Raw genomic sequence first — 27384 nt, 5'->3', positions numbered from 1 at the left:
CTATAGAAAGATGAGGGTTAAAAAACCACCGTGGGTTTAAATAGCACTATTTTATTTCATATTATACCGCATAAAGACTATAGAAATAAATTTGAAACTCCAGCGCCTGTCTTCGAAGCTTTCTTGAAGTATACAATGAGAAGATACAAGAGATACATTCTTATTTTGTATAAAACAATGGTTGTGGTGAATAGTGTAAAACTAACAACAGTTATATGTTTCCTTTCTGCTTCGATTTTATACCTATCGGAGAGTATAATCTCTGTAGAACATGTCTATATTTGTCAAGAAATATTTTTAGGGACTTTCAAGATTTAAATGTCCGGTTCATTCTTATAGATATCATAGGTTCACGCGGAAACACTGCCGAATACTCCTTGTTGTATTCCATGTGAACGATATTAATGCTGCGTTGGATGAGGGCTTGACTGCTACTATCACAAGACATGTTTGCAGCTACATATAATTCAAGGGAATACCACTAGCAAATGCTGAGCAAGGTACCGGTGTATTATCAAGTTGAATCTAGTTCATCGCAAATGCTCCCAACCATGGCGAAATTACAGTAGTAATAGCTGCTGCCTTGTTGGTAGTATCCCTATGATTCAATATCGTAGAACGGATCGGTATATTTTCTAAAATAGTAAGTTATCACGGATCACCCACGAAGAAGAAAACAACAAGGCCATCAAGAAGATGTCAAGAAAACTATAAGATTTCAAATAACAACAGATGTATGAATACCTGCTTGCTTGGCAATGGCCGCAAGAAGTCTGACCTTTCAACGCCTCTGACAATGTCCATGGATATAGTACAACAGAAACGCGATATTGGGATATCCACCATCCCCACAACATGCGTATTGGAACCTCATGCTCATGCTCTAGAACTTCCACCCTAGCCCTTAGTCTCTGGCCTTTGGGCTATGCTGCTGCTCACGCTTCCGCTTCTGCTACCATTCCTAGACCCCTCCTCCGCGCTCCGCTCAAGGAAACCCGTCCACAGATCAGCCAACGACTCCTTGGTGGCCGACGGCTCCGAGAAGAACTCTGTTGAGAGCGATGGTGTGCTCGGAGTGCGGTGGAATGGCGATATCGGTAAACGTAAACTGTTATTTGAGGCGCCTGGCCGTGCAAGACCTGCTTGCTCTTTCTGCTCATCGGTCCAATTAAGAAGCGCAGAAATTAACTGCAAGATCTGAAATTTCTTGGGATCTGACCGGTCTAGTGCTAGGAAATGCAGGAAATGGTTGGTTACGATTTGACTGGCGGGGAATATTAGCATGTCTGTCATATGTGGGGCAGTAAGGCTGCATACCGATCAATGTTATCCTCCGGTTTCGCCTTCTTGAGGAACCGTAAGGCTTTGGTGAGGTGATCATTAAGAACGATTGCCTCATGGCGAAGCTTTCCAATCAGGAGATTCTTTTCCTTCACCTCCTTTTCAAAAGGCGTTAACCTATCGAGCTCCATTTGCAAGGCATCCTTCCCTTCCACGGCCCCTTGAGCTCGTGAATCTGACTCCTGGACAAGCTTCTTCAAACCGCCTAGTTGTTCCTCATAGGATTCAACCATTTCACGCAATTCTCGTTTTCGGGCCTCCTGGACTTCCTGCAGGGCTCTCTGTATACCCTCCAGTGCTTGAGATTGGCTGTCCCTCTCGCTCACTGCCGCCTCATATGCCTCCTTTTGGGTGGAGAATTGCTCCTCCAGGTCCTTAATCCTATCCGCCAGTCCTTCCCGCATGGATCTCTCCTCCATGGCGAGGACTTCCCAGTCGCCCATTGCCTCCTTAGCTGCTTCTGCTTCATCCTTCAATTGCCCAGCCTGTTGTATCAAATCCTCCCGTTCGTGGACCCAATTTTGCTGTGACAGATTGTGCCGGTTCCGTAGACTTGATAGCTCTTTCGAAGAGTCCTGGGATTCAGCCTCTAAGCGCTTCACATCCGCCTCCAAATCCTGGACGCGTTTTTGGAGGCTCTTATTTTGAGACTCGAGTTCCTCTATCTGCTCCTTCGCCTCTGCTAGTTCTTGTTTGTCCGCTTTTAAACGCTCCCCTAGACTTGCTTTGATTGTATTGATACGGCCTAGAAGGTGCTGGTATTGGGTCTCGGCATGTTCTTTTGCGGATTCACTTTCCTCTAGCTCTGCTCGCACGGTTGACATTTCCTCCGTATGATGCTCCTTGATCACCGAAACCTCTTCCGTATGTTGGGTCCGAATGGTTGATACCTTCCCCACATGCTCATCCTTTATTTTGGATATCTCTTCCGCGTGTTTGCCTTGTATATCCTCTAACGACTTCCGTAATTGCTCTACTTCGGCACGTAATGCTTCACGTTCTTGTGACATCGCTTCCAATCGAACGCTGGCATCAGAGGTATCCGACGCATTGCTGTCCATATTATCTTCCGTTTTCCGGTTGGTCGTCAAAGGACTAGCAGCAGGTGCTAGGTTCGAAGGAGCAACTGCATGCCGACTCGTATCATCATGATTGTGGCCGTTCGTCTGCGAGTGGATGCTTCCCGGGAATTGTGCTTCACTCGGAGTATTCTAATTGGTGTGGTTAGGATTTGTGCTTAGGCTCGTACAATGGCAATTGAACAGGTGTCATTCGTACCAAGGCTGACTGCTCCGAATCCTCGGGCTCCCCTTCACCACCACCGCCAACCTCCAGCGAGCTGTCCTTTTCAGCATCCTGCGATTTGATGGCATCGCCGTTACTCTTTCCCTTGGCGCTCTTCTTCTTCTTCTTGCTGCTCTTCTGCTTGGGAGCTATTGGAATGCGTTAGCAAGGCCGCGTGCCCAGGGGATAATCATCGCTCAATGGGAAAACAACGCACCTGACAAGGACGCCTGGGAAGGGTCTGAAGGCGCTAAAGCAGACATATTGGATAGGCAGGCGACGATGGTGGGAACGTTCTTATCAATTGCGACGACATAAGGTACGTAGGGCAGGTTGGTACTAAAGTACTTTGTAATTATTCTCTAGTTGTACTCGTAAGGCTTTCGCTTAAAGATCGATAGTCGGCATTATTTATATGGACACCCCCTTCCCACAATTCCCCACCCCGTTCGACACGTACCTGACCTCAGGGAGGAGGTTGACGTCGACACTAGACTCCTAGAGTTACTTTTTGATAAACAGCATCATAACTACTCAAAGCGTAGATCGTAATTCATAATTCCATATATTTTACAAGGTGACAAAACCACCGCATGAGATACGTGATCAAGCACGGAAGACGCCCAACATCGCCTTGCCGCTCATATCATGGCATGATGTCGATACATACGAAGCTCAGGAGCCAAGGTGATGCTCTATCTACTTCATTCCATTTATTATCCCGTACTGTTTTTCACCATACTCTTTTCGGTGGTTGCTTGAACATCTTCTTTACGCAATTACAAACGTTCCTACCGCATCCAGTAAATGTGTGCTTGTTAGTTGAAGTAGTTCCTGTGATTGTGTCCCTTGAGGTGTTTCTAGCCAGGCGCAAGGGCCTGCTAGAGAATCATGAGGAGGATCTGGACCAATTCTCCATCTACGCAAAATCCCATAGCCGTCGGAGAAAAGCATATTGGAGATTAGAGGGGGTCTTGTTGATCTAGGGATTTAATGATATTAGGCTTCAAGCAATGAACTAGCACGACGAAGTTCTTTTTGAAGATGGGGACTTTACCTGAGTTCGTGGAACATATTATATTACGAGTTTGTACTTCAGTGAACGGAAAATTGGAGTTCAGTGGGAGGGAGTGCCTACATATACATGTTAACAACTGGCATTTTGATCTACAAACTAAAAAATTAAAGACGATTTTGCTATGCACATCCCTAAAAATGGTCAATGTTGGGTACGGGAGAGTCTACTATTGTATTTTTATTTATAGCAAGCGAAAATTAAGTTTGGATCCAATTAATAAAGGGGCAATCAAAAACAATGTGTCTGTTTGTCGCGGTATTAAAATCCGAGAGTCTTGGTATGTAATAACAGCAGCTCTGGAATTGTCTCCATGAGGACCGAGAGGGAATAGAGGGGGCGGAGTTGGGGGAATTTGCTTTATGAGTTTGAAGGCTCTACGACTCAGGTAACCCTGTACTAGCTCAGTGATTGAGTTGAACTTAGGGATAAATATTCAATTCTTTGTCATGACTACAAGTCCTCTGAATAAATTAAACCTCAATTTCAAAACTCACTTTGTTTCAGCAAACCCTCCTTCATAATGTTAAAATTCACCGCACTCATCCTGCCCTACCATCTGTCATATATAACGAATATCTGGGTAAATAAACAAAATTACAATACATCTCAATGCTTATTTCACATTAAAGTGCCGTTTGGCTACAACCTCGCCCGATGCATTCAGCTCCACAGCAGTAAAGTGAGTTCGATTGTCGCTTTTGCTTGTATGCGGGGTTTCCCTGTAACGGCATTAGACTGAAGTATCAAGTAGAGATCACAGCCCAAATATAAACAACAGAGTGAAAGGGGGACAAACTGAAGAGCGACAGCCGTGGTGTCAGAATGGTACGAATCGATGTGTTTTTCAGCAGCGACTTTGAAATCCGCCTCAACACCGCTATCAAGGAAGGTTCTCGTCCAGATGTCGGTCTTCTTCACATATCCCACTTGATAAGTCCGGCTTCCCCTCGAAATGGTGGAAGTAAGGTTGGTCGCTACCACCCGGGCGATAGACATTGTAAAAGGGGTAGGGTTGTTGGGTGATGGTTGATGAAGTATTTGGGATTTGAAAAATGGATGAACTTTATGAAATTTGATGATAGTCTCCAAGGAAGAGAAATTTTAGAGATTGGATGTGAATAAGTGGTATAGACTTAGATAGAAGTGTTCAAAATAGCGATGACGGCTCTGGAAATTTTAGTCGATATGGGACCAATCTGAATTTATATACCTCTCCCTCCAGAAATATTGATCGTGACAACATCGTGACATCCAACAAGAGAACTGGATAGTTTTACGGCCTACTAGCTGCGCATGCAGAGGGTTGAGTGTATCACCAACAATATGACCACCGAGCGCCTGTGGTAGTACTGTGATTGGAATCATTGGATCAATGTCCGTTTGATCAGAGGCAAAAGGAGGGGTTGGCAACTTATCACGAGCTTTACCCAGAGAAATGCATTGCGGCGGCTCGCAAGCTCGCGGGAACTGGACATTTTTACGGCCTACCAAGCGGCGCCTGCAGAGAGTTGAGTATATCACCAACAACAGGACCGCCGCGCGCCTGTGGTAGTGCCGTGATTAGATCAATGTACCAAGGCTAGGGTCCGCAATGACCCACATTACTACTCGTATAGCCCCTGCATATCACGTGGTTTAGCATACCAACCTCTGACCCGAACGATACGTCCTCCGTAAACCAACAGTGGCCCGGCCAACCAACAACGCAAGGGGTAGAGGGTTCTATTTCCCAGCTATCTACTCTGTACGCGCCATTCCTTTCGCAATTCGACCCCTGTGCTAGAAGCATGTTTTAAAAGCTGTACATTAGCGCTTAGAGGGAAACAAAGAATGTTACATCTTACGACTGTTGCTCCGCTCTGCAGGAATCTGACGATTGCACGTATTTCCTTCTCAACTTCTCAGATTTTGCGTAATCGCCCTTCATATCATCCTCCATCTTCACGTCGAACTGTATCCTCGCAGGCGTTGAAAATGGCCAACGAGCCTCTCACACCAGGGGCAACACTTTGTGGCCAGTCGGGGCGCACATATACTATCCAGGAGGTGCTTGCTGAAAGACGGAAGCCTCTGTTATGTGTTTATCGTGCGAGGTATAATCCGAACCCCACGATAAAATGGTTAGTGCTAATAATATGAAGTGCCGAAGGGCAGGACTTTATTGTTAAAAATATGATACCAGGGGAATACGAGTATCAACAAGATTTGCAGAAGCCCTTATCCTCATGTCCCAACCTGCGAACCGTTGTAGACGGTCTGCCAGGCCCGGAATTGTTCATCTATCCATTTTTACAAACCGATTTTCTTCAGTTTACTCAGAAGAACTTGACCGACGCAACCAGAAAGAGCATGCTCAAGAGCGCTCTTACCGGTCTAGCTGCTATGCATGATCGAAACATTATTCACACTGGTACGTTTTTCGGATATCCCTTTATCTATCTATTAGAATTAGAACCGTAGACATATTTCACGATAGAGCATTGACACATCTATACACTCGCTAACCAAACCTGACAGATATAAAACCAAATAACATTCTCTTGGACTACGAGGACATAGATGGTATATTATCTGTCAAAAGGGTCCAAATATCGGACCTGGAGGACTCGGTAGTTCTTCCCCCGGGGAAATACCTGAGGGACGCACTTTGCGGTAACCAGATGTGGAGGAGTCCTGAGTCCTGGGCCCGAGCAGCCCAAGGCACTCCATCAGACATTTTCTCCTTTGGCATTGTGTCTATTTACGTGGTACTGAATGAAATGGTCTTTCGCACTACCGACGAAGAGTTAGCGGCAGACGACTCATGGCGGCACATTCTTAAACGCCATATCTCTTTCTTTGGCGAAGAGAACGGTTTCAAGGGCTTGTTGGAATGGATTGGTGAGGAAAACCCATTCTTCGAACGCCTTATTGCTCTCGCTGGAAGCTTTAAGGAGGAGGGGAAACTCCGAAAACCGTTCGAGCTGCGATATTATGTGGATGCGCAGTTCCGTGATCTTGTTGGCAAGATGACAACATTGGATCCTGCGAAGAGAATTACAGCGCGGGAGGCGTTGGAACATCCCTGGTTTAAGGAGAGCGAGTGAGATGCTTTGTGGGACAGTATCTACATGGGTTGCGTTGTTGCAATTTTATATCTGTCAATTTAAACTTCCACTCTTCGACTATATATGTCTTATAACTTCACTTGCCGAGTATTCGCGGCTAATACATGGGCAATTTGAGCCTGCATCAGAGTAGATTTAGAAATTCATCTTCTGTACACAAGATATGGAGCCGTTCCTTAGCTAGGTTGTGGAAGTTCTTGGCCACGAAGTAGCTAGAATGATTTCTACACACTGGTTTATTGAGAGTTGTTTACTAGATTAGATCTCTTTTGAAAGTGGTGGTTTGTCCAAACTAAGTAAAATCACAGCGATAACCTTAATGGATCTTCCATGCGTTTCCGTATTTCTTGTTTATTGGACGCAATAGAAGGTACATTCAAGCGGTGGTCACTAGAATGAAAATGGCAAGTGGCTGCGTGGTTTGCAACCCTGGCACTCTACTACCAGCTTTGTGGACACCACAGAGTCCTACATAGCTGGAAACAAAGCCTGGGTTATATATCCAATCCCCTCCTTTCCCTTACTAGGCTCACGATTTGGCAGAGGCATGCCAGGCACACTATATGTCTAGATAATTCTGCATGTACGCACTAAGCGAACCCACTGCGCCCATAAAGAGTTTGCACTCGAGCAATCAGCAGGATTTTGAAAGGCGTTCGTTCTGGGCTATTCAATAATATGAAAAGGCTACTTGGAAGGTCATTGTATCGAAGGATAGCAATGAGAGCCAGAACAGGGGTATAGAATGCCGGAGTTTATATGTAAAGACTGAAGAGAGAAAAGAGAAAAGCTGGAGCAGAGGCGGTGCGGGTAATATACGGTATAGCTTGACGCTAGGTCAAATGGGGCTAGAGCAAGATGGGGTGTCGACTGTGCACGTGACTGTACTCAAAAACAATAAAGGTACGAAGTACCTCAATAAAGGTTCCCCTACTTGGGTATAGTGGCGTTCTCGGCCACCCCTACCTTACCACGTGCCCCCCATACCATCCCCATCCAAGTACCTTGCAAGCCTCCTCTTGGTCTTGCCTTGAGCTTTCCGCCCCGCGATGTCACCCTCTGGACGAATCCCTTCCAAAACCAAATATCAGTCTAGACAAATCTCCGTCAGCAGTGATCCACTATACGCTGTGAGATAAAACTCCATCTATTTCAGCCACCATGGCGTCGCAGGCATACACTTCGTCGAGCTGGACCGCATCACCATCCAACAACCCATCCAATACCAACTCAATGAAGGCTGTCCCGGATGGGTTGTCACCTGAGCATATTGCGAGACACCTCGCAATCAAGCGTGTTATGCCTATGAACCGGGTAAACAACCAGCTTGCAAAGAAGCAGAAAGTGGCAGCTTCGCCCTCCAATGTCGCTGAGTACGACGAAGATGATGAAGTCGCCGCGGCAGCGGCACAAGCAGCTCTCGCGGGCATAAGTGAGACGAAGCCAAAGCTCGCGCGCAAGACGAAGGGAGATGAATCGGAGGAGAAGCGTTTGAAGCGATTTAGGGCCAAGCCTCCTCTTACATACCTAGCACGACTTGATCGTGTCAAGACGCAACGCATGTTCCTGATTGATAGAAACCGGAGTACTAGTGAAGATGGCACGCACGAGCAGGAAGCGTTCGACATTGCGGGTAGCACAGGAAATGTCTATCAAGTCACTATCTCCAAGGTTCCAACCTGCTCCTGCCCTGATGCGGCGAAGGGAAATCAGTGCAAGCATATCATTTATGTAAGTTTGCTCATCGCTCGGAATAATTACTAGGGTTCATATATAATAGGTCCTCGTCAATGTTCTCAAAGCTCGTGAGGATCTAGCATACCAGCTTGCGTTTCTAGCCGCCGAACTGGTCGAGATCTTCACAAATGCACCATTCACCCCACAATCGGATGAGGGAACGGCAAGCACTACCGATCCAGGAAGTAATCGCAAGCCTATCGAAGGCGATTGCCCCATCTGCGTCATGGAGTTTGACGAGTCAGACAAGGTCGAGGACATCGTCTGGTGCAAGGCCGCTTGCGGAAACAATGTCCACCGTCTTTGTTTTGAGCAATGGGCTAAGAGTAAACCGGGCGAGGTCAAGTGTGTTTATTGCCGTACGCCTTGGGAGGGTGATGAGGACAGTATCAAGAGGATTAGCAAGGGTGGGCGAATTAATGATGAGGGCTATGTTAATGTTGCTGGGGAGCTCGGACTTAGTGGTCACCGAGACATGAGTACATACCACCCTTATTGGGTTCAAAGAGTCCATGGCGGCGGTAGGTATGGCCGTAATAATGGTTGGTAAGAAGCCGAAACCGAAAAGGGGGCCACATGCTGCTTAATTTTAAAGTCAACCGGCGTTACTGAGCGAAACATACACCAACCTTCATGGTATTTGGCGTTGATATTTGCATTTGCAGTAGGAAATAGCATCCAAGGCAACCCGAAAATTCGTCTTATTTAGATACCCATAATTTCTTTCCAGACGCCATAGAGCCTGTTGGTATTTCCATCAGCCAGTTATACGCCCTCTACGAAGTAACCTAAACAATATTCCCCTTTTTAATCACAAACCCCTCCAACGCCGCAATCGCCGCCCAAAGTCGATTTTCAGCCTCAGGGAACACCAAACTCCTCTCCCCATAAAATACCGCATCATCAACCTCCTCTTTATGCCTTGGCAAACAGTGCATAAACTTCCACCCATCCTTTGCACCACCTTTCTTCGCCAGCTCCTCCGTAATCTGATACCCCTTGAAAGCATTTATCCTCTTCAGAGACTCTTCCTCCTGCCCCATAGAAATCCACGTATCCGTGACAAGGACATCCGCATCCTTGATAGCCTCCTCAGGGACGTTCGTCTCAACGAATCCCGCTCCGGAAGAGGACGACCTTATAAGATCCCGCATAGGGGCGGGGATGGAGTATCCTGTCGGTGTAGCGACAGATATATGCACGCCAAGTTTCTGACATGCTATCGCAAGATCGAAGAGCACATTATTCGCATCTCCCACCCAAGCCACCTTTAGTCCCTCAACGCCCAATCCTTTTCCGCCTTTCCTTCCGAAAACCTCATATATGGTGAGGAAATCCGCAATGGTTTGTAGAGGGTGGAATGCGTCAGATAGAGCGTTTATCACGGGTACGCTGCTATCCTTCGCCAGATCCGCGACTTCAGAATGTGCTCCTACGCGGGCGACCATGGCCGATACCATCGAGGATATGACTACCGATGTATCATATAGGGATTCGTTGACTCCAAGCTGGATATCGCTTGACCCGAGAAACATCGGATGTCCTCCCATTGCCGTGACTGCTGCTTCAGTGGAGACACGCGTGCGTGTACTGCGCTTGTTGAACATCATGGCAACTGTCTTGCCGGCGAGAGCGTTTTTGAGTGTAGGTGGAGTGGTGCCAGATTTGAGAGCGGCTTTGTGGGACGAGGCGGAGAGAACGAGCGTGCTGAGCTCGGAGGCCGTCAGGTCTGCGATTGAGAGGAGATGACGGGGTTTGGGAGTGGAAGACATGGAGTAGGTGCGTTTCTGAAGCTGGCGAATGGCTATTCGGGCTGGTATGAGGATGTTGCTTGAGGGACTCATCTTGACGGCTGAGAAGGGGTGGTGAAGTTAATTAGAGTTCAATGGATGACGTTGCGAACAGTAGATAAGAAAAGGTATTCAATTCGATCGAGTTGTTAAGAGAAGCAGCGGAATTAAGGAATTGAAAATAAGGGAACCTAGGCAAGATACTTACATCAGAGTTGTTTATGGTTTTAAGACTCAGGAAATTTTCGAGCTGCAGGTGAGTCAAAAAATGTTGCGAGGCTGAACGATACAGGAGCTTCCCCCACAATTCGCTTCTGGAGCGACAGGGCCACTAGGCTCTGGCCACTGGAAGAAAAGGAATTACAAGAGAACTACGCAAATGAAATGCGATACTACATATCTATTTGTAGAATGTATCAGAGATTATGAATGATTGTTAGGGTCCCTCAAAATTTACTTGATAATTAATAATTTTTTAACACCAACCACCGTCAAGTTCGGCCGTCCACATAATAATAGCTCTAAACCAGAACATTTGACGGGTTAAGTACGATGTATTATTTTAGTGTCCAGCATTCCTTTCAATGATGCCATAGCACTGCTACAATTCTCTACGATAAATTTTGGCCAAGAAAGTACAAATATCCCGAAATAATTAAAGTCATAGAGCATTTGGAATTTGGAGGGGCACAATGGGGTCGGTCAAGCGCTAGGACAACTAGTTGCCTTTGATTCCCAAAGAATGAAATTTCCATTCTCGAACTACCTAGGTGCTTATGGTCGATATAGCCATGTAAAAGGGCACAATACACAGAAAGGCCGTGTACGGAGAGAGAGAAACCGTGTACGGAGAGAGAGAAAGAGTGTACGCCTGGCATAATGCCCGCTGAGTGACCCATGGCCAATGCAAAAATCATATCCATCCCGAACCCAAACTCCCGACAATGCTTAACTCGAGAAGAAAATAATCGACTAGTGAAAGAATCGTCATGAGCTTCGTGATCGATACGGGCCTCTAGCCTGGTATCGCAATAAATAGGACGCCGTGTAGCCGCTACCTCTATGTCGGTAAAATAACAATCTGCTCCCTTCCCTGTACAACATCGCATGACCGATTGTCGTCACCACTACTACAAAGTCGATCAATCCGCTACCAAAGTCCAACGCGAACAGGCAAGTTAGTGCCGTAGCTTTCGGACAACAGTTGGTTGCGGATAGATTCACGGTCATTGGCGCCTGTGCTAGAGTTGCCACCCATCCAACCCAGGTTCGATCCCAGAGCGTTAACAGCGACCTGCATACGCCCTCCACTCTGCTCATTATGCTTAGCAAGTCGCTGGTCCCAACCACCCGAGTGCAACTGGAAACCGCCTCCTTTCTTTGAAGCTTCGCTGATAACCAATGCCCAAGCCTTCGAGATCTCATCATATGCGTTGTCTTTGTGGTGTCTGTGAGACTGGCTGTCCCACTCAGGGAGCTCGTGAACTACTTTTGTTGCGGAATCAAGGAAGTTGAGGGATATGCTCGTCTGGCTCTCATTCGGCGGAAGGTAGTGAGGCGTGAAGTCGGTGAGGGCGTCGATCAAATCCATTAAGGGCTGCTTGACTCGGTTGTAGGCATAGTCGGAACTCGAGTTACCACCGAAAGGCAAGGCGTCCCGAAGCTTCTCTTGATACTGGGATAATACCTCGAGAGTTGATGCAACGGAGGGCCTAGGTGCTGACGACACCACCTCCGTACCGATCTCTGGGTGTCGCTCACATATTGTTTGCAGCACCGACCGCAGAGACTGTGCATCTAAGGTTTCGAGGAGTCGGGAGAGGGAGAGTGGGCGTCCGGCAACTTCGTTGGCTCTTACTTTCTTCGCCGGTCGAGCAATAGCACGAGGTGTGAAAGCGGGGGAATTCTGGGGTGAGATGGACATTTTATCGTCGAGGCCATCGTCGTCGGCTTTTCGCTTTCTAGAGGCACTCATTCTTAGACTTGCAGTATGAGGAGATACTGCGGGTCACAAGATCTGTCAGTGTCGAGAACATAAACATGGTGAATATTTGTTGTTGTTGTTGCGGGTCTTACCAGGGTTGTGTGCGTCGTAGTGCGAAGGGAACTCTGAGAATAACGACGGATGCGTTGGCTTCAGCAGTACGTTCATTGTTGCTGGGCTCTCGTGGCAATACCAGTCGAGAAGATCGATAGCTGAAGCCTCTGCAGAAGAATATGGAGGAGAGGGAAGTGAGGAGCGAGGAGCGACGACAAATGTGCGAGGGGACGAGAAGACGGGAGATGAAGGTCCAGTGATGTTCTTGACTGATGGTTTCTTGGACGACGATTTGGAGTAGTTCGGGTAACGCTAGCCTTGTTCGACTTGGTTCCCTCGCTGCCACACCAAGCAGCTGCCTTATTACCTAATCACGAAGCTACCTGGGATACATGTGATGACGACAGCTAGCTGTTTACAGCTTAGTCCATTAGCTTAGATAAGGTTATCCGATAGCCTTCCATCATTCACTTTCACCAAAACTCTAATAAATCCTCAAGCTGCATGCAACAACTCATTATCTCATAGCTACTATGAACCTCCTGCTTTTACGGCGGCCCCGGAAAAAGAAATGCATTAATGCAAGCTATCGAAAGGTTTCTTTTGCTCTGTTGGATTATACGCTGCACAGACCTACTGTGGTATCTCGGGTGTCCGTGCGGATCGTCATCTCCCGGTGTTTCTACTATGGCCTTCAAGTCTTCAGCAGCTCTTCTTCCTTCCCTTGTATATCTCCTCTCTTGTCTCTCTCGTAATGCTTTATATTTCCCGCCTTAGGTATTTGTGTTTAACGTGTTCCTACAGAGCTACATAACCTTCTAGTTAGAAATAATCGGCCTTACAGCTCGATCACTCTAGACAAATCAACCGTCTCGCCCACCCCCGCTCCTGCTTCATGCTATCATTATTATCAATGCTTCTGTTTTTGCTCGCAAATTTGTTGAACTCGGCACCTCGGCATATCGAAAAATCGCATCCTGCTTCCTCCCGACAACGCCCATCTCCTTACCGACATAAGGATCTACTGGTGCAGATAACGAGACCTACAGAAAGTAAATGCATGGAACTGAGGAGGCAGCAAGGAATAGGGTTAATAGTCAAGGCGAAATTAGAATTGAGGCGAGGAGTGTGGAGTTGACAGCAAGGGGGGGGGGCGAGGCCGGAAGGGTTGGTCTTGTTTAGAGTGATCTATGAAGGGATCGTTAGAGGATATTATCTCGATGTGAAGTGAGAGAGGCCGAGCTGATAGGCATGGCGACTACCGGCCAAATACCGGGATTCTGATAAGAATTAGGCGTTTTGGAAGAAGTGAGGAAGTGGTAGGTTACGTTAGTTGTGGGTTGTGCTCGGGAAATTGTCATGAGACTCCGACAACGACACATCCATTCTTCCATGATTCTACCTACAGTTATGCTTTGTATATGCAGGGGCACTCAGGGGCTTCCGAGGCGATGCCTCGTGCTTTAACGAAAGGAGGTCTCAGGAAGCCTGGAAGAATAGCCTATATTCTGGAATCCGCGGTTTCATGCACGAGATGCTATAAACGAACCTCGACATTTCCCAATCTACCTCTCAATTGCCAGCTGCGAGCCTGCGCATATCGCTTTCTTTATTCGTCATTTTACTCCCTGGTTGCCGTTGATACTATGGCTGTTATAACCTTCCTGTTTCAGGGGCTCAAATGCAGTGCTGTTACGCCGTGGTTGGGGTGCATACTTTCGGAGGGTTTTCGTCGTTTGTTGGTTGAAGCCTAGGCCAAGATATAGCCATCGGTAGTACGAAGTAGCTACTGCACTGGTACCGAGTTCAAGGGAAAGCTATCCAAGCTAGTCTTGCTTGGCTTTCTTTATTAACGGGAAATTGCCGTTGCTTGGGTCTGTCACTTTCCAACTATGGTGCCCACCTTGGCACAACTTAAATTCTTGAGCATATATAAAATAGATTGAGCTCATCTCACGTGGTTAATCTAGGAGGAAGCAACTAATATGGACCACGCGCAATGATATGAACTGCTCTGGATCCTCTACTTAGACTTAATTAGTGGTAGTAACTTTCCGGAGGGATTCATCACACTCTAAATAAACCCCTCTAAGGCATTGGTGCGTGCTTTGGTCTTGTTCATACTTGGCTTCAGCCATTGTTTAGCGCCTCGAGATCCTCAAGACCATTCTCATCGCGGGTATACTGTCGCCTCCTCGCTCTCGCGATCAATTTATTTCCTTTGTTTGCCCTTTTAATGACGTCCCTGGCCTTCATTTTTTTTAGCTTTGCTAATATATATTGAAGTATTTTCGATCTTCGATATTCGCATCTATAGCTTCACCACTACCGCTACTGGCTTTGAAAATATCATAAATATCCAATCTATGGTCTGCTGCTTCTTTTGTCATCCCTCGGGCTCTCTGTTATTGTGGTAGGCTTTCCATCTTATTTGGAACCTTTCACTCCTAGAAATACGCCATGTTATCATTCTATTGTCATTTACCATTCTATTGTCATTTGTCATTCTATTGTCATTTATTATCTAGGACCTTATATATATAAAGCGTTCAACCTTTCAAAACACCAATTACTATTAGCTCCATGAGCAATCCTAAGTATGGTGATATCTACCATAAGCAACTCTAGTCTCTTTCCGATGAGCTCAGTTTGATCTGGGTGCGCGCCAGAAAAGAGGAACGATTGGTAATTGAACAAGATAGAATTGAGTACCTATGTAGGAGCTCATGAGCAAGGGTCAGCTCGAAGTTAGCTAAAAAAAAACTAGTGATTAATAGAGTAATGGATGTTTCCTGGTCGTTTCTTCAAAGCTTGCTAATAGGACAACTAGAGATTAGGAAAAAAACTACCTCTTTTTGACTTCCTATCTACTTACCAGTTATATCAATCTCTATCACCTTAATTACGTCCTCGTATTCCCTGGGCGCAGCACGAAAATCGGTGAGAGCATTTACGGTTGTTTACCAGTGAATGACAGAGTAGCGCATGGCTACTTACCTATGCCGCTGGCTTTCTACTGAAGTATCCACGTTATATATGAATTTGGCGCGTCCAGGCGGTGACTACCAATCTGCCCCTCGCCAAATCGCGACCCTACGAAAAAAAAGAATCCTCAAGTATATTCAATTTAATCCTATATGGCCTATTCTATTTTTCTAAAATAAAATAAAAAAGAGATCCAACCCTCAAAATTGCAAAAGAGTTCGGCCCGGTGTCGAATGCCTACATCTCTTGTCGTTTTTTTTGTTGTTGTTCCCTTTCTTCCTTTCGTCCCTGGCGATAACGAAAGTACAATTTGACCCGAGCCACTTGACCAAGTGTCACGCCCTTGTACTTTGTTAGAGGATATTTGCTTATTTCGCCATATATATATTAGAGGGGTGTTTAGCCGCTAGAACATTTTTTTTTTGATGACACACCATGAGGAAGTCGAGATACTGGAGAATGAAACTCAAGGTCGGGGCAAAAAGGCATTCAATTGGCGCAAACAAAAATATACTCCCCGAAAACCCCCAATCTCTATTAGAAACTCCTTATAAATCTAGCATTCATCGATATATTCCATACACACATGGTTTTTTATTCTATATCTTTCCGTCGTCTTTTACTTTGAAAACGTCCCCTCTCCCCAGCTCTTAATCGCCTTCATGCTTCCCTCCTCATGAAGCGCCTTATGCATATCAAAGCTATTCCACAACAAATGCGGCTCATGACCCCACCCCTTCCTTAGGCACTCAAATTCAGCCTTATCAAAGTAATCCGTCAGGATAGCTTGATAATCGGGATGCGCGCACTTCTCGATAATAACTCTAGCTCTCTCCTTGGGGCTTAGGCCACGAACATCCGCGAGGCCTTGCTCCGTGACGATGACGTCGAGATCGTGCTCTGTCTGGTCCACGTGGGTGCACATGGGGACGATGCAGGAGAGACCGTGGGGGTCGGTTTTCGAGGGACGGCTAGAAGGTGTATGCATGATGCTGTATTTGGCGGAGCGCAGGAAGTCTGCTGAGCCGCCGATACCGTTCAGCATTCGAGAGCCCATCACGCAGGTACTGTTTGCGTGGGCATAGATATCGACTTCGACTGGGGTGTTCATGCCAATTACACCCAATCTCCGGATGATCTCAGGTGAGTTGGAGACTTGCTGGGAGCGCAGGAGGAGTTTGTTATAATATTGCGCCCAGCCGTCGTAGAAGCGCTTGAATCCCTCAGGGGAGAAACGGATAGATGTTGCGGTTGCGAAGTCCAGGCGGCCGGAATCGAAAAGATCGAGGAATGTATCTTGTAAGACCTTGCGGCTGATTAGTAAATGTGATTATTTAAAACGACGGGAATATAATGCTTACTTCAGTCCACACTTTGAGGTTTTGGAAATTCGATTCTGCAAGTCCACCAATGACTGCGTTTGCAATGTTGCCAATACCAGATTGGATTGGAAGGAGATTCTTAGGCAGGCGGCCATGCGTCACTTCATGCTCGAGGAACTCAATCAGATGGCCAGCAATGGCTTTCGACGTTGCATCTGGCGGGGCGTTGGGTTGAGTTTGATCCTGGTAGTCAGATTCGATAATGGCAACAACCTTTTCCGGGTCTACCGGAATGGCAGTTGTCCCAATTCTGTCTTCAGGTGCCATGATCAAGTATGGTTTTCGGTGTGGTGGAAGGTCGGTCCCAGTAATATCGTGAAGGCCTTCAAAGGATGGCATGGAGGTGTTGACTTCGATAATAACCTAGGACTTGATCAGTACTCGGTTTTGCTTTTGAAAGTCGTAGTTGACCCTGGGTTTGATTTATCAACTGGAATAAACAACGAGGGCAATCGCGGGGCATCTGATGGTCTACATCATAGGTAGAGGCGGATCACTTTTCCCTCTGCGTTTCAATTGACAAGAAATTCAGACATACCTTATCAGCCATCTGAATCAATTCAGGAGTAGCACCGACAGACGCTCCAGGAACAATGCTACCATCCTCCGTGATAGCTGTAGCCTCCACAATCACGACATCCAAGTTCTTATTCGGCCGGTCTCTGGTATAAAAGCCCTATATCACCCAGTCAGATCCTATAATTCCCTGCATCAATTCTGATAAGACACTCACATAAACCAAATCGACCGGGAACATGGATAAATGTTTATCAAAGAACTTAATATCTCCGTTGTTGATCCCCTTGGCGATAGCCCTGCCGACTTGGTGCGGGGCACGCCTCTCAATCATGTTCAATTGGGCCCAGCGGTTCTCCGTCTCTGCTCCAGAGCTGGCGCCGACGAAAAGGGAGTATTTCAGCTGACCCTCGAGTTTGTTCTTCTCGACGTGATCTGCGAGCATGGTTGGGACCTTCCTGTTCCACAGCAAGAGGGGTCAGCACTCGAATCTTCTAGTAAAGAAATATATAGTAGATACGTACTTGGGATACCCAACACCCGTAAACCCGGACCATCCAATATAGGCTCCATTAGGGAAATGGGGAAGCACATCTTCAGCATGGCAAAGCTTTTTCAGCATCGAAGGGCGGCGGACCCGCGCCTTCAGAATCGAGGAAGCTTGGAGGACAGCTGAGGAAGACATGGCCAGTGTCAGTTCGAACGCCAGAAAAAGAGCTCAATTGCACAATGCAAAGTTCACCCCAGAAAATGAATTTAAAAAATGGAGGCCCCGCTATTGAAAGATTGGGAATCGGGGCATGATGATGCGCAGCTATATAAGGCGAACGACCCCCTGGCCGGAGCTCGAGTCAAGCAATGAACGTCAGCGTGCATACTAAAACACACAGCCGTTCGGTTATCAGCTCAACCCCACCAAGGCCCAAAGGCAACGAAAGCAGAGGAAAACCCTCCGCAATCGCAGCGCATCGGTTATTCAAGAGTGCTTCTTCCCGAATTGCACGTACAGTAGGAATTATTATTATCTTTCTCACCATCCTGCATAAAAATTACGGCAATAATATAGCTCCGTATTTTGATCATGCATTGCTCTTCACAATGTTACTGTGCTGGTCACTAAAATTCAATAGCTTGTCCGTGGATCAAGGACAAAGCAAGGGCAATATTTGCAGTTGCAATGTCTCAAGAGTAATTTATTTCTATTATATCGTCCCGCTCTCTCATGTGGCCAGAGTATTGCATTTCTCTAACTAACATGCGCCATTTCCGGGACTGCCTGGACCGGACTTGCTGCCGCAGGACTCGCCGCAGCATTCCTGGCCACTCTCATCTCAGTCCGACTTATTTTAAGATCTTCCGCATACTCATCAAACGCGTCGATAAGCGCCTGGAGGTCGCCCCTCAAAGTTGCCAATATCGTATCAACCTCCGGACTTTCCTGCTTTGCCTCTACGTCTGTCCAGTGAACTCCGATTTCCGCCTTGAATCCCTCCAACCTAACAATTGCTTTCGTGAAAGTTTGGATCATAACCTTCACATCTTTGTGGACAATGCCATATTTATCTTCCGTCAAACTGGAGATTGCAAATCGGGTCAATACATCCGCAGCATCAACAATAATCCCAACGTCTCCGTACGGCGTGCCAAGTACTATGGCAGCCATTTTCCGCCTGTATTCCTGTCTGAATGGGTAACCTAGCCTACTGTTCAAAATCCAAGTGATCTGGGTCTTGAAAAGGCCCACCAGCCCCTGGTCGGACAGTGCTTTCTGTTGCCCCGGAGTAAGGACTGCGCTTTCTGCTTTCAAGAGCAGCTCTTTTGATTTGGGCTCAGGACTCGTAGGTTCCGATTGCCCGTGTCGTTTTGCGAACCTCCCGATAGCCTCAATAGTACGGCTACTGTCCCTTTTTTGTGGACGAGCAGAAGTAAAAATATCTCCTGGCTGTTCGAGGCCGTCCTTTAAGGGTTTCTCACTCAGACGTGGTAGAGGCTCGGGCTCCGGAATCTTCTTCTGAGAATCGGCTGCTGGTTTGGGGGCTTGATACTCGGCAATGCGCGATTCCATCCCATTTATTACGTCTAGACATACGTCTCGCAACTGGGACCAAGTAGAGCCTCCAGCTCGATCCAAGTCCTCAAAAATTATTTTTCTTCGGCCTTCGTAGTTCTGCGCAATCAGGGCGAGTTCCCAAAAAGCAAAGGCCTATATAGCATTAGTGGAGTTCCCAGCAGTAACATATCTGCACTGACCCTCGTTTGCAGTTTCTTTCCCCTCAATCCGGTCAATAGACTTCCATTTGGATCTCGAGACTCGTGTGTGATAGGCCGCTCGTTCTTTAATGGTTCTTGAGCCACATACACGGAAAATGCGGCATTTCCGAGTTCCCAAAGCATAAGAAGTAGAAAGCCCGATAGCATCGTTCGTACAATCAGGTCAAAACGCCATGGAAATTTAGCCGGAGGTGACGTGGTCTTTGGCAGATTCCAAAAAATACTTGCCCAGGAGCGAGTGAAGCTCCAGGCAAATTTTCGTATAGAATAAGGGTATACGCCAAGGTCCATTGAATACACAATTGGTGTAACGAGAGCTACAACAATAGCACGTTGAGCAGAGGTAAGTATCAAGGACGGTAACCTCCCCTTAAGTTGCGCCATAGGAGGAACGACTAGATGCGTGGTCTGGTTGGGTGAGGCCTGGGGTCTTGTTTTCATAACTGGAAGATCGATTCGATCATAATCGTAAAAGATGTGGCAGCCGGCCTGTACAAACGCAAGGATGTAGAAGAAGGTCGTCAGATATATGGGCCTCTCGTTCAATATTGGGCGGTGCGTTTTGGGTATGGCATTGATCCGGTTGAGGTCCGCGTCTTTCGACGCAGACCAGATGAAGATCTCGCTGAACAAATATGCCGAAAGTGAATACCAAACGCCTGTCTGCACGATATCAGGTCTGAAGAAGTATGTTCTGAAGGTCTGCCATGATGAGTATGACGTCCGTAACCCCACATGTAGTTGTGAAACTCGAAGAATAAATATCATGAAGGCGGGAATAAATAGTAGGGCTGTCCGAAGGCCTGCTCTTCCCAACGGGAACCACGACCATAGCACTAAACAGAGCATTAGAGTAAGGCTTCAGGGTTGGACTCGGGGAACGTACGAGAATTCCACTCTCCGATCAGGACTGCTTCTACATAACAGAGTCCAAATAAAGCTGCCGTTGCCATCGCAAATCTTCTATGCAAGGCTGGCGTGAGGAAGTCCTTGTAGGGACGGACCCGAACAACGCGAGGAGCTGGCGGCATCTTGGAGTAGATTAGGGCTCGAACGCCCTTGATGCAACTGTAAGGACTGTATGGCGACGAGCTTTGACTATCCTAGCTATGAGCTCTGTGTTTTCATGTTGGTGTTGAGGTTGCGGCTCCGGAGCACAATTGCGCCTATGCTGTGTTGACATTGAGACAAAACAATTGCGCGGGAAGCTCTCGTCAAGTCGACCGACCGGGGTCGGGTCGGGGTGCAACACTGCGTACGTCAACCAACGTCACGGGCGCTCAGCCTCCTCCTCTTCTCGACCAGGCAACTCACTGCAACACAATCTTTAAGAACTCCCAGCCCACTGAGTTTTACAACTCCGCTCTTTCTGCATTACCGCAAATATGTCTTTTGATCAGTTATCGTCGATGGAGTCGCAGCCGACTACTATGCGTAGACAGGACGATCCTCAGTACTCGGACGACCCCGAATTCCAGCGACTGTCACAGGAGCTCATGTCGAAACTCTTTACGTTAACAGGCAACATCTCGCGACTCACAAATGAAATCGCACTATTAGGCACAAAGCGAGATACCGAGAGGGTACGGGAACGAGTGCATGAGCTCTTAGAGGAATCGAAGGATGCCTTCAAGGAGGTCGGGGAAGGCGTGAAGAAGATACAGTCATGGGAAGATGTTAGCGTGAGTATTGGCAGTGACGGCCCTTCTGTAAGATTACTTGCTAACCTGCCATCAGCCGTCACAAAAGTACACCCAGCAAAAGCTTGCCCGGGAGTTCCAGAACAACCTGCAAGAATTCCAATCTGTCCAACGCCAAGCTCTTGAGAAGCAACGAACATCTGCGAGCGCTGCGCGACATGCGTTAGAAGAACAGCAGTCACCAGGAGCTGAAGGGAGCGGTGCTTTCGGACAGCAGCAATCACAAGAGCAGTTGCGACTGGCTTCGCAAGATGAGGTTGATTTCCAAGATTCATTGATCGTGGAGCGGGAGGCAGAGATTCGCAACATCGAACAGGGTGTTACAGAGCTAAACGAGCTGTTCCGAGATGTGGCGCATATTGTCACTGAGCAAGGCGAGACTCTTGATACTATCGCCAATAACGTGGAGAATACCAGAACTGATACGAGGGGGGCGGATTTGGAGTTGAGGAGTGCCGCACGATATCAGAAGAATGCTCGGTCGAAGGCTTGCTGTCTCTTGCTGATCCTAGCTGTCATCCTTACTATTATTATTTTGGCGGCTGTCGTTGGATGAGGGTCGACAGGGCCGAAGATATGTTTGCTCGCATTTTCGGAGGAGTTCGGCGTTGGAGGATTTGATGCTTTACAGTTCGAATATGGACTTGTACTCGTGAAAGCGCTTTCAGATATGGGCAAATCGATTCGTGTATCCTGGGCTTGATGCTGTCTCCTTGCTCTTGTATTGATTTGGTACGTACTACTTATATGTAGGTACATAATTATCCTCTAAAGAATAGAAATTTGAAACACTGGGTACTTCAATTTGGCAAGGCATAGAACAAAAAATTGAAGACTAACCAGCATATAAACGGCATACTACTACTAATATACTTATCAAAGTGTTTAAACCTCTCATGTCCTTATATTGGTGCCGCTAAGATGGGCGTGGGAATGCCAGTGGGGGTCGCCGTCAACGGGTATTTCTAACCATCAGCGAACCCCGGACGAGGCTGACATCAGGGGTTCTCCAGCTTTCGGGCGCGCGAGGGCATACGTCGCGTCTCCCTCAATCAATGTTCCAAGAAAACATCCCCAACCTCAATACTTGGGATATCCAACCTGAAGCTCAAAATGGCCTCCGTCTTAGATGAGAAAAGTCTAGACGAGGCATTTCAAGGCCGGCCGGACCTACAGAGTGCTATTCGCCTTGCTGCAGGTACGTTTCGAGCATTAGCCTTGTCCTCGAATACTTACTTCACGAGCATTTTCAGCCGTCGAAGTTAATTACTTTCAATACGCTGAGTACCGAAACTAATTCAGTTGCACAGTGGGCGATAATTACATAGAATTATTCAACCAGATCTCCCTACATGTCTGCAGCCTCACCCCGCCATCGTCAGAACCTGCATCCAAAAAACGACGTCTAGATGAAGGAATTGCCTCCCGACCAGCTGCGAATGGCACAGCGAATGGCACAGCTGTGGCAAGCAGCAAAGACCCCGTTCTCCTCGAAATCAAAGAAATTTCTGTCGTGATACCCCAGCGCAAGAAATATACTCTCTGCATGACATCCTCCCACCTCTACGCCCGACTCCCGGACTCCCAAGAACCCGTCGCTAGCATAAGCTATGCGTGGAAAGACATCGGTACGGCTCTTCAGTCTCGCTGTGTGTTGCCTTGCTAATCATAAATTATAGAATACATATTCTGCCTCCCTGTCCCCGAAAAGACTCAAAAACAATACAACTACGTCATATTTCCCCGTAACTCCAACATCGCACCGTCGAAACCCTCTCCCGATTCCCCATCTATCCCCGAGCCTCTCGTCTTCACAATCCCCGATAGCGTCCCTAAACCAGGCACAATCGGTGGCCTGGAAGCCTCCTCCGCAGCGGCCGTATCAGACGACTACAAAACGCTCTTTGACTGGGCTCTCTCCTCTCGATTAAAAGCAGCAGGGAAGGCAAATCTTAAAATTGTGCAAGCAGATCAGAAGCTCTTCGCTTCTGAGCAACGACAACCACATCGTCCAAACGAGAAAGCCGTTTTCGTGAAAGCTTTCCGGGGGTCTAAGGATGGATATTTATTCTTCCTGCCAAATGGCATATTATGGGCGTTTAAAAAGCCGCTGCTGTTTTTACCGCATGAGAGGATTTCAGCAGTGAGTTACACGAGTGTCCTGCAAAGGACGTTTAATCTCAGTATCGAGGTGGATATGAGTTCTAAATCTGAAGGCGGCGAAGTCGAGGAGAGTGTGGAAGAATTCGAGTTCAGTATGCTAGATCAGGAAGATTTTGGGGGCATTGACGGTTTTGTGAAACGTCATGGGCTGCAGGATAAGAGTATGGCGGAGCAGCGAAAGGCCAAGAGGTTGAACGTTAATGTGGTGAAGGATGAAGAGGGGAATGTGGTAGGGAATGTTGAAGCTGGGGAGTTAGAAAGGGCGGCTGCGGAGGCCGAGCAGACAGCGATGGATGAGGAGGATGAAGAAGAGGAGGATTATGATCCTGGGAGCGAGGGTGAGAGCGAGGGTTCTGGCACGAGCAGCGAGGAGGAAGACGATGGTGAGGGGGCCGGCGAGGAAGGTGAAGACGACGAGGACGATGAGGAGGAGGAGCTGTAATATCCCATGGTGTCACCATGGTGTAATATCCATCGCCTGAGACAATGTGTGGATAACTCCTGAGTTCTATCATGTCTATTCGCATTTCCATCAATGAAAAAAGGAGAAATTTCAAATCTACCGATCTAGTCCGGTATCTATCCGCCGCAGCCAGCGGTGATAATATACCGCAAGTACAATCCTCAACCCAGATTGTAGTAACCATCAGTATCTGTATGCATAACCGCCCAAATGCACATATAAACCCGCCTTATATGAAGCCCTCTTCCCTCACCATGCCTACCGCACCAATCAATCAAATCTCTTGATCATGCTTTCTCTCCCTGGTCCAGTTCCAATATACTGGACCTTAATCCCAACGAAGTTCTCAATGAAGTCCACATATTCCCTTGCCTCCTTCGGCAAATCCCAAAATGTCGCCGCTCCGGTTGTGCTCTTTTCCCAACCCTTCAATTCCTTATACTCAACCTTAATCCGACTTAGAAGCTCCAAATCCGCGGGGAAGGATTCCAGTTTCTCGCCTGTGTCGGGGTGGATGTATGCTGTTGCTACTTTGAGCGTTGGGAATGTATCTAAGACATCTAGCTTGGTGACGTTGAGAGATGTGTAGTGGTTTATGGCAGCGCTATATTTCACGACTACTAGGTCGAGATATCCACAGCGTCGTTTTCGTCCTGTCGTCACGCCGAATTCGCGGCCGATCTCTTGGAGTTTCGTGCCGTCTTCTCCAAGGTCCTCGGTGGGGAACGGGCCACCGCCTACGCGGGTGGTATACGCTTTCACGACCCCGATGATACTGGAGATTTTCGCTGGGTTTATTGCCAGCCCAGTGAAGATTCCTCCTAAGCCTGTGTTTGAAGATGTTACGTAGGGATAGGTGCCGTAGTCAAGATCGAGCATAAGGGCATTGGCCCCTTCAATAAGAATGGGCAACGAGGCTTGCTGGGCGGATTGGATAAGTGGAATAGCATCGACGACAAAAGGGGCAAGATCTCTGCGGTATTCCTATGTCCAAGAGTTAGTGATACAGCACATGAAATAATATACAGGAAATCCTACCTTGAATCTTGAAATCTCTTCCTCGACATCGTACTGTAGCAGATCCCCGTACCGCTTCTTGAATCCACGGGCCAATTCTCGCAGCTTCTCCTCGAAAGTGACCTCGTTGAAGATCTCTGCAATGCGAACTCCGCTTCGAGTAGCTTTCGTTGAGTAAGATGGTCCAATACCCTTCCTTGTCGTTCCAATGCTCTTCCCGCCCAACTCAACCTCCTCTAAGCCATCAACCAATTGGTGCAAATCGAACACAACTTGGGCTCTATCGCTGAGGAAGATTCTATCTTTCGCATTTTGCAGTCCTTTGGCCTCCAAATCCTTCAACTCCTTGAAGAAAGACGGAACGTGGACAACAACACCAGAGCCGATCAGGTTTGTACACTCGGGGTTGATCAATCCGGATGGCAGAAGGTGGAAATCATATGTGACGCCGTTCGCGACGATGGTATGCCCTGCGTTGTTTCCACCTTGGGCTCTGGCGCAGAGTTTAACCGTTGGACAGAGAATATCCACAAGTTTTCCCTTGCCTTCATCGCCCCACTGGGCGCCGAGGACAATGGTAGCCATGGTGTATTTCTACCGAGGTCGAATGGTAGTTGTATCCGGTGGTTGATTTGCTATTAGGATTGGGATTGGTGTTGGATATAGAAACACCTCATTGTGTGTAGTTGCAATATGGATGTCGCAAGAAGACCGAGATGACTCGGATACCGAAGTTGTTGGTGGGGTCGCGAGTGAGATCGGGATGATGCCGGTCGATAGCGGGGCAAATTTTTTAGCCTTGGCCATCCTGTCTGCTTGCATTTGATTTCACTGTTTCTTCCAGCTTCGAGTCTCCGAGATTTAATTGTCAAGAATGCAGTCTGCAGAAGGTATATATGGTTTAGGTGTGCTCGAGTGCTTGAACTGAGCGTCCGAGTGGTATGTGTATTGTGCTGTATTTTATTGCGCTATCACTCTGTGTTCCTGACTCTCACTGCCGGGTTTTTCGTGGTACGAACTACTCGAGTACTGATTACCTAACATAATTCTGACATTCCACCCTCCACCAGTTGTACTTCGTCAAAATTCTACATCAAAATACCGCGCTCATGGAGATATTCTAATGGCACAGTAGCACTAATTGTACCAATTCATTTTTCCCTAACCTCGGCCTTGGGTCCCATCTACCCGTTCTGCGCCTAAACCTCTCGGACACTCGTAAGCGTGACATTTTCTTGGGGCACCGTTGGGACTCAAGGTCAACGAAAGCATTTAGTTTATTCCGGTAATTGTTGTGTATAAGTTACCCTATTTGTTTCATCTTAGGCCTCGTAAATTTCATTATACATGACCATCTAGTGCTAACAAATATGTACCGGTCAGAAATTCTTGCCTTCACTATAGTCTGATAGTATCATATAGGTCCATAAAGTACTTTTGATATATCGTGTAAAGCGGTAATAAAACGAAAGTAAGGTTATTTGCACTAAAATCTTCTTCAGCTCCTTGATCTGCTTTTCAACAGACTTCCGTGCTGTCCTAGAGCTGCAGCAGGCCACTCAACGCTATGTTCGTAGTCGAAGTATGATCGGATAGCATCGCCAAAACAGCTATCAATCTTCTGGGAATAGGAAACCTTCATTTCATTCCTGGGGATGCCGGATTTCTCGCTGAATGCGGCGCACTGCCCGCTGATAGGATATGTCTCTCGGAAGGAAACCCCCTTTTTGACGAGGTAATCTGCAAGCTCGGTTGCAAGCATCAAAGGGCTGCATGATCATTACTGCCGAGAAGGATAAAAGGGCGTTGTTAGGATGACAGGGGACTAGACGTACTCGAGGGATGCCTTCGATTTTTCTAGGCTGGCAGGGAGAGGGCTTAATACCTCAGTCGCGATTCGAATGCTGTCTAAGAGTCTTGACGTGGCCGAGCATAGGCCCTCAACTTTCTTGAAGCTAAGAGTATTGCATCAGCAAGTTTGGTTCCCACAAAATTAAAGAGCACATACTTAACCTAGTGTCAAGTGAGCATGCATTCATAAACTTACATCTTTATTTGTATGTACTATCCCTGAAGTCAATAAATTATGTCTTAGAGAACCGCCGACTATAAAATATGGAGCTAGACTACCAACCTTGACAAGGCTTTTGCAGTCATCATCAATCCAGGCATTTGTCCAAAAGCCCGACAGGCATTCCCTTGCAGAAATTCTAAAGAGTCCGGGGGGATTCTTCTGTGGCATTAAGGAGCTTCCGGTAGTGGATGCATCTGCAAATATAACGCTGCCGGATTCTCCGGACGAGTAGACAATCAGGTCATCATCCTATCTATCACAGTACTAAATAGATGTTCAAGACTATGCATCTAAACTAAACATGTAGCTGGTCTGCTAAAGCTGAATAGAGTAATGAGATATGACGACGCGCTAGGGTAGACTGGGCTGAAAATATAAGGTAGGGGCAATAGGACGACTACCAAAACTACGAACGATAAAAGCATGACAGTACTAAGG

The 27384-nt window shown here is 47.2% G+C and overlaps 10 protein-coding genes across 10 annotated transcripts; 4 read left to right on the top strand and 6 right to left on the bottom strand.

The window, feature by feature from the left end:
* Positions 1-897: 897 nt before the first annotated feature.
* Positions 898-2888, bottom strand: BP5553_05237 (uncharacterized protein; the record flags this gene model as incomplete). Its single annotated transcript, XM_032013860.1, has 4 exons — positions 898-1264; positions 1318-2552; positions 2620-2774; positions 2843-2888. The coding sequence occupies 4 exons, from the start codon at positions 2886-2888 to the stop codon at positions 898-900; spliced, it is 1803 nt and encodes a 600-aa protein (XP_031870460.1).
* A 2789-nt stretch (positions 2889-5677) lies between these two features.
* On the top strand, positions 5678-6789 carry BP5553_05236 (Uncharacterized protein; the record flags this gene model as incomplete). The annotated part of the gene is made up of 3 exons (XM_032013859.1): positions 5678-5796; positions 5845-6113; positions 6221-6789. 3 exons carry the CDS (start codon positions 5678-5680, stop codon positions 6787-6789), a joined length of 957 nt encoding a protein of 318 aa, XP_031870459.1.
* A 1182-nt stretch (positions 6790-7971) lies between these two features.
* On the top strand, positions 7972-9097 carry BP5553_05235 (Uncharacterized protein; the record flags this gene model as incomplete). The annotated part of the gene is made up of 2 exons (XM_032013858.1): positions 7972-8541; positions 8591-9097. The coding sequence occupies 2 exons, from the start codon at positions 7972-7974 to the stop codon at positions 9095-9097; spliced, it is 1077 nt and encodes a 358-aa protein (XP_031870458.1).
* Positions 9098-9335: 238 nt separating this feature from the next.
* Positions 9336-10391, bottom strand: BP5553_05234 (putative Ornithine carbamoyltransferase, mitochondrial; the record flags this gene model as incomplete). The annotated part of the gene is made up of 1 exon (XM_032013857.1): positions 9336-10391. One exon carries the CDS (start codon positions 10389-10391, stop codon positions 9336-9338), a length of 1056 nt encoding a protein of 351 aa, XP_031870457.1.
* A 1096-nt stretch (positions 10392-11487) lies between these two features.
* Positions 11488-12489, bottom strand: BP5553_05233 (Uncharacterized protein; the record flags this gene model as incomplete). The annotated part of the gene is made up of 2 exons (XM_032013856.1): positions 11488-12338; positions 12414-12489. 2 exons carry the CDS (start codon positions 12487-12489, stop codon positions 11488-11490), a joined length of 927 nt encoding a protein of 308 aa, XP_031870456.1.
* Positions 12490-15979: 3490 nt separating this feature from the next.
* Positions 15980-17943, bottom strand: BP5553_05232 (NagB transferase-like protein; the record flags this gene model as incomplete). Its single annotated transcript, XM_032013855.1, has 5 exons — positions 15980-16666; positions 16722-17105; positions 17281-17418; positions 17476-17716; positions 17783-17943. The coding sequence occupies 5 exons, from the start codon at positions 17941-17943 to the stop codon at positions 15980-15982; spliced, it is 1611 nt and encodes a 536-aa protein (XP_031870455.1).
* A 561-nt stretch (positions 17944-18504) lies between these two features.
* On the bottom strand, positions 18505-20560 carry BP5553_05231 (Nuclear envelope protein; the record flags this gene model as incomplete). The annotated part of the gene is made up of 3 exons (XM_032013854.1): positions 18505-19461; positions 19509-20365; positions 20416-20560. 3 exons carry the CDS (start codon positions 20558-20560, stop codon positions 18505-18507), a joined length of 1959 nt encoding a protein of 652 aa, XP_031870454.1.
* A 354-nt stretch (positions 20561-20914) lies between these two features.
* On the top strand, positions 20915-21785 carry BP5553_05230 (SNARE protein; the record flags this gene model as incomplete). The annotated part of the gene is made up of 2 exons (XM_032013853.1): positions 20915-21211; positions 21267-21785. The coding sequence occupies 2 exons, from the start codon at positions 20915-20917 to the stop codon at positions 21783-21785; spliced, it is 816 nt and encodes a 271-aa protein (XP_031870453.1).
* A 557-nt stretch (positions 21786-22342) lies between these two features.
* BP5553_05229 (PH protein) lies at positions 22343-23834 on the top strand (the record flags this gene model as incomplete). Its single annotated transcript, XM_032013852.1, has 3 exons — positions 22343-22427; positions 22540-22857; positions 22909-23834. 3 exons carry the CDS (start codon positions 22343-22345, stop codon positions 23832-23834), a joined length of 1329 nt encoding a protein of 442 aa, XP_031870452.1.
* A 291-nt stretch (positions 23835-24125) lies between these two features.
* Positions 24126-25457, bottom strand: BP5553_05228 (Adenylosuccinate synthetase; the record flags this gene model as incomplete). The annotated part of the gene is made up of 2 exons (XM_032013851.1): positions 24126-24839; positions 24894-25457. 2 exons carry the CDS (start codon positions 25455-25457, stop codon positions 24126-24128), a joined length of 1278 nt encoding a protein of 425 aa, XP_031870451.1.
* Positions 25458-27384: the final 1927 nt, after the last annotated feature.

This window comes from Venustampulla echinocandica, assembly GCF_003357145.1.
Source record: "Venustampulla echinocandica strain BP 5553 chromosome Unknown scaffold_2, whole genome shotgun sequence".
Taxonomy (NCBI): Eukaryota; Fungi; Ascomycota; class Leotiomycetes; order Helotiales; family Pleuroascaceae; genus Venustampulla; species Venustampulla echinocandica.
Note: the sequence above shows the minus strand (reverse complement) of the source record. Positions and strands in the feature narration are given on the sequence as shown.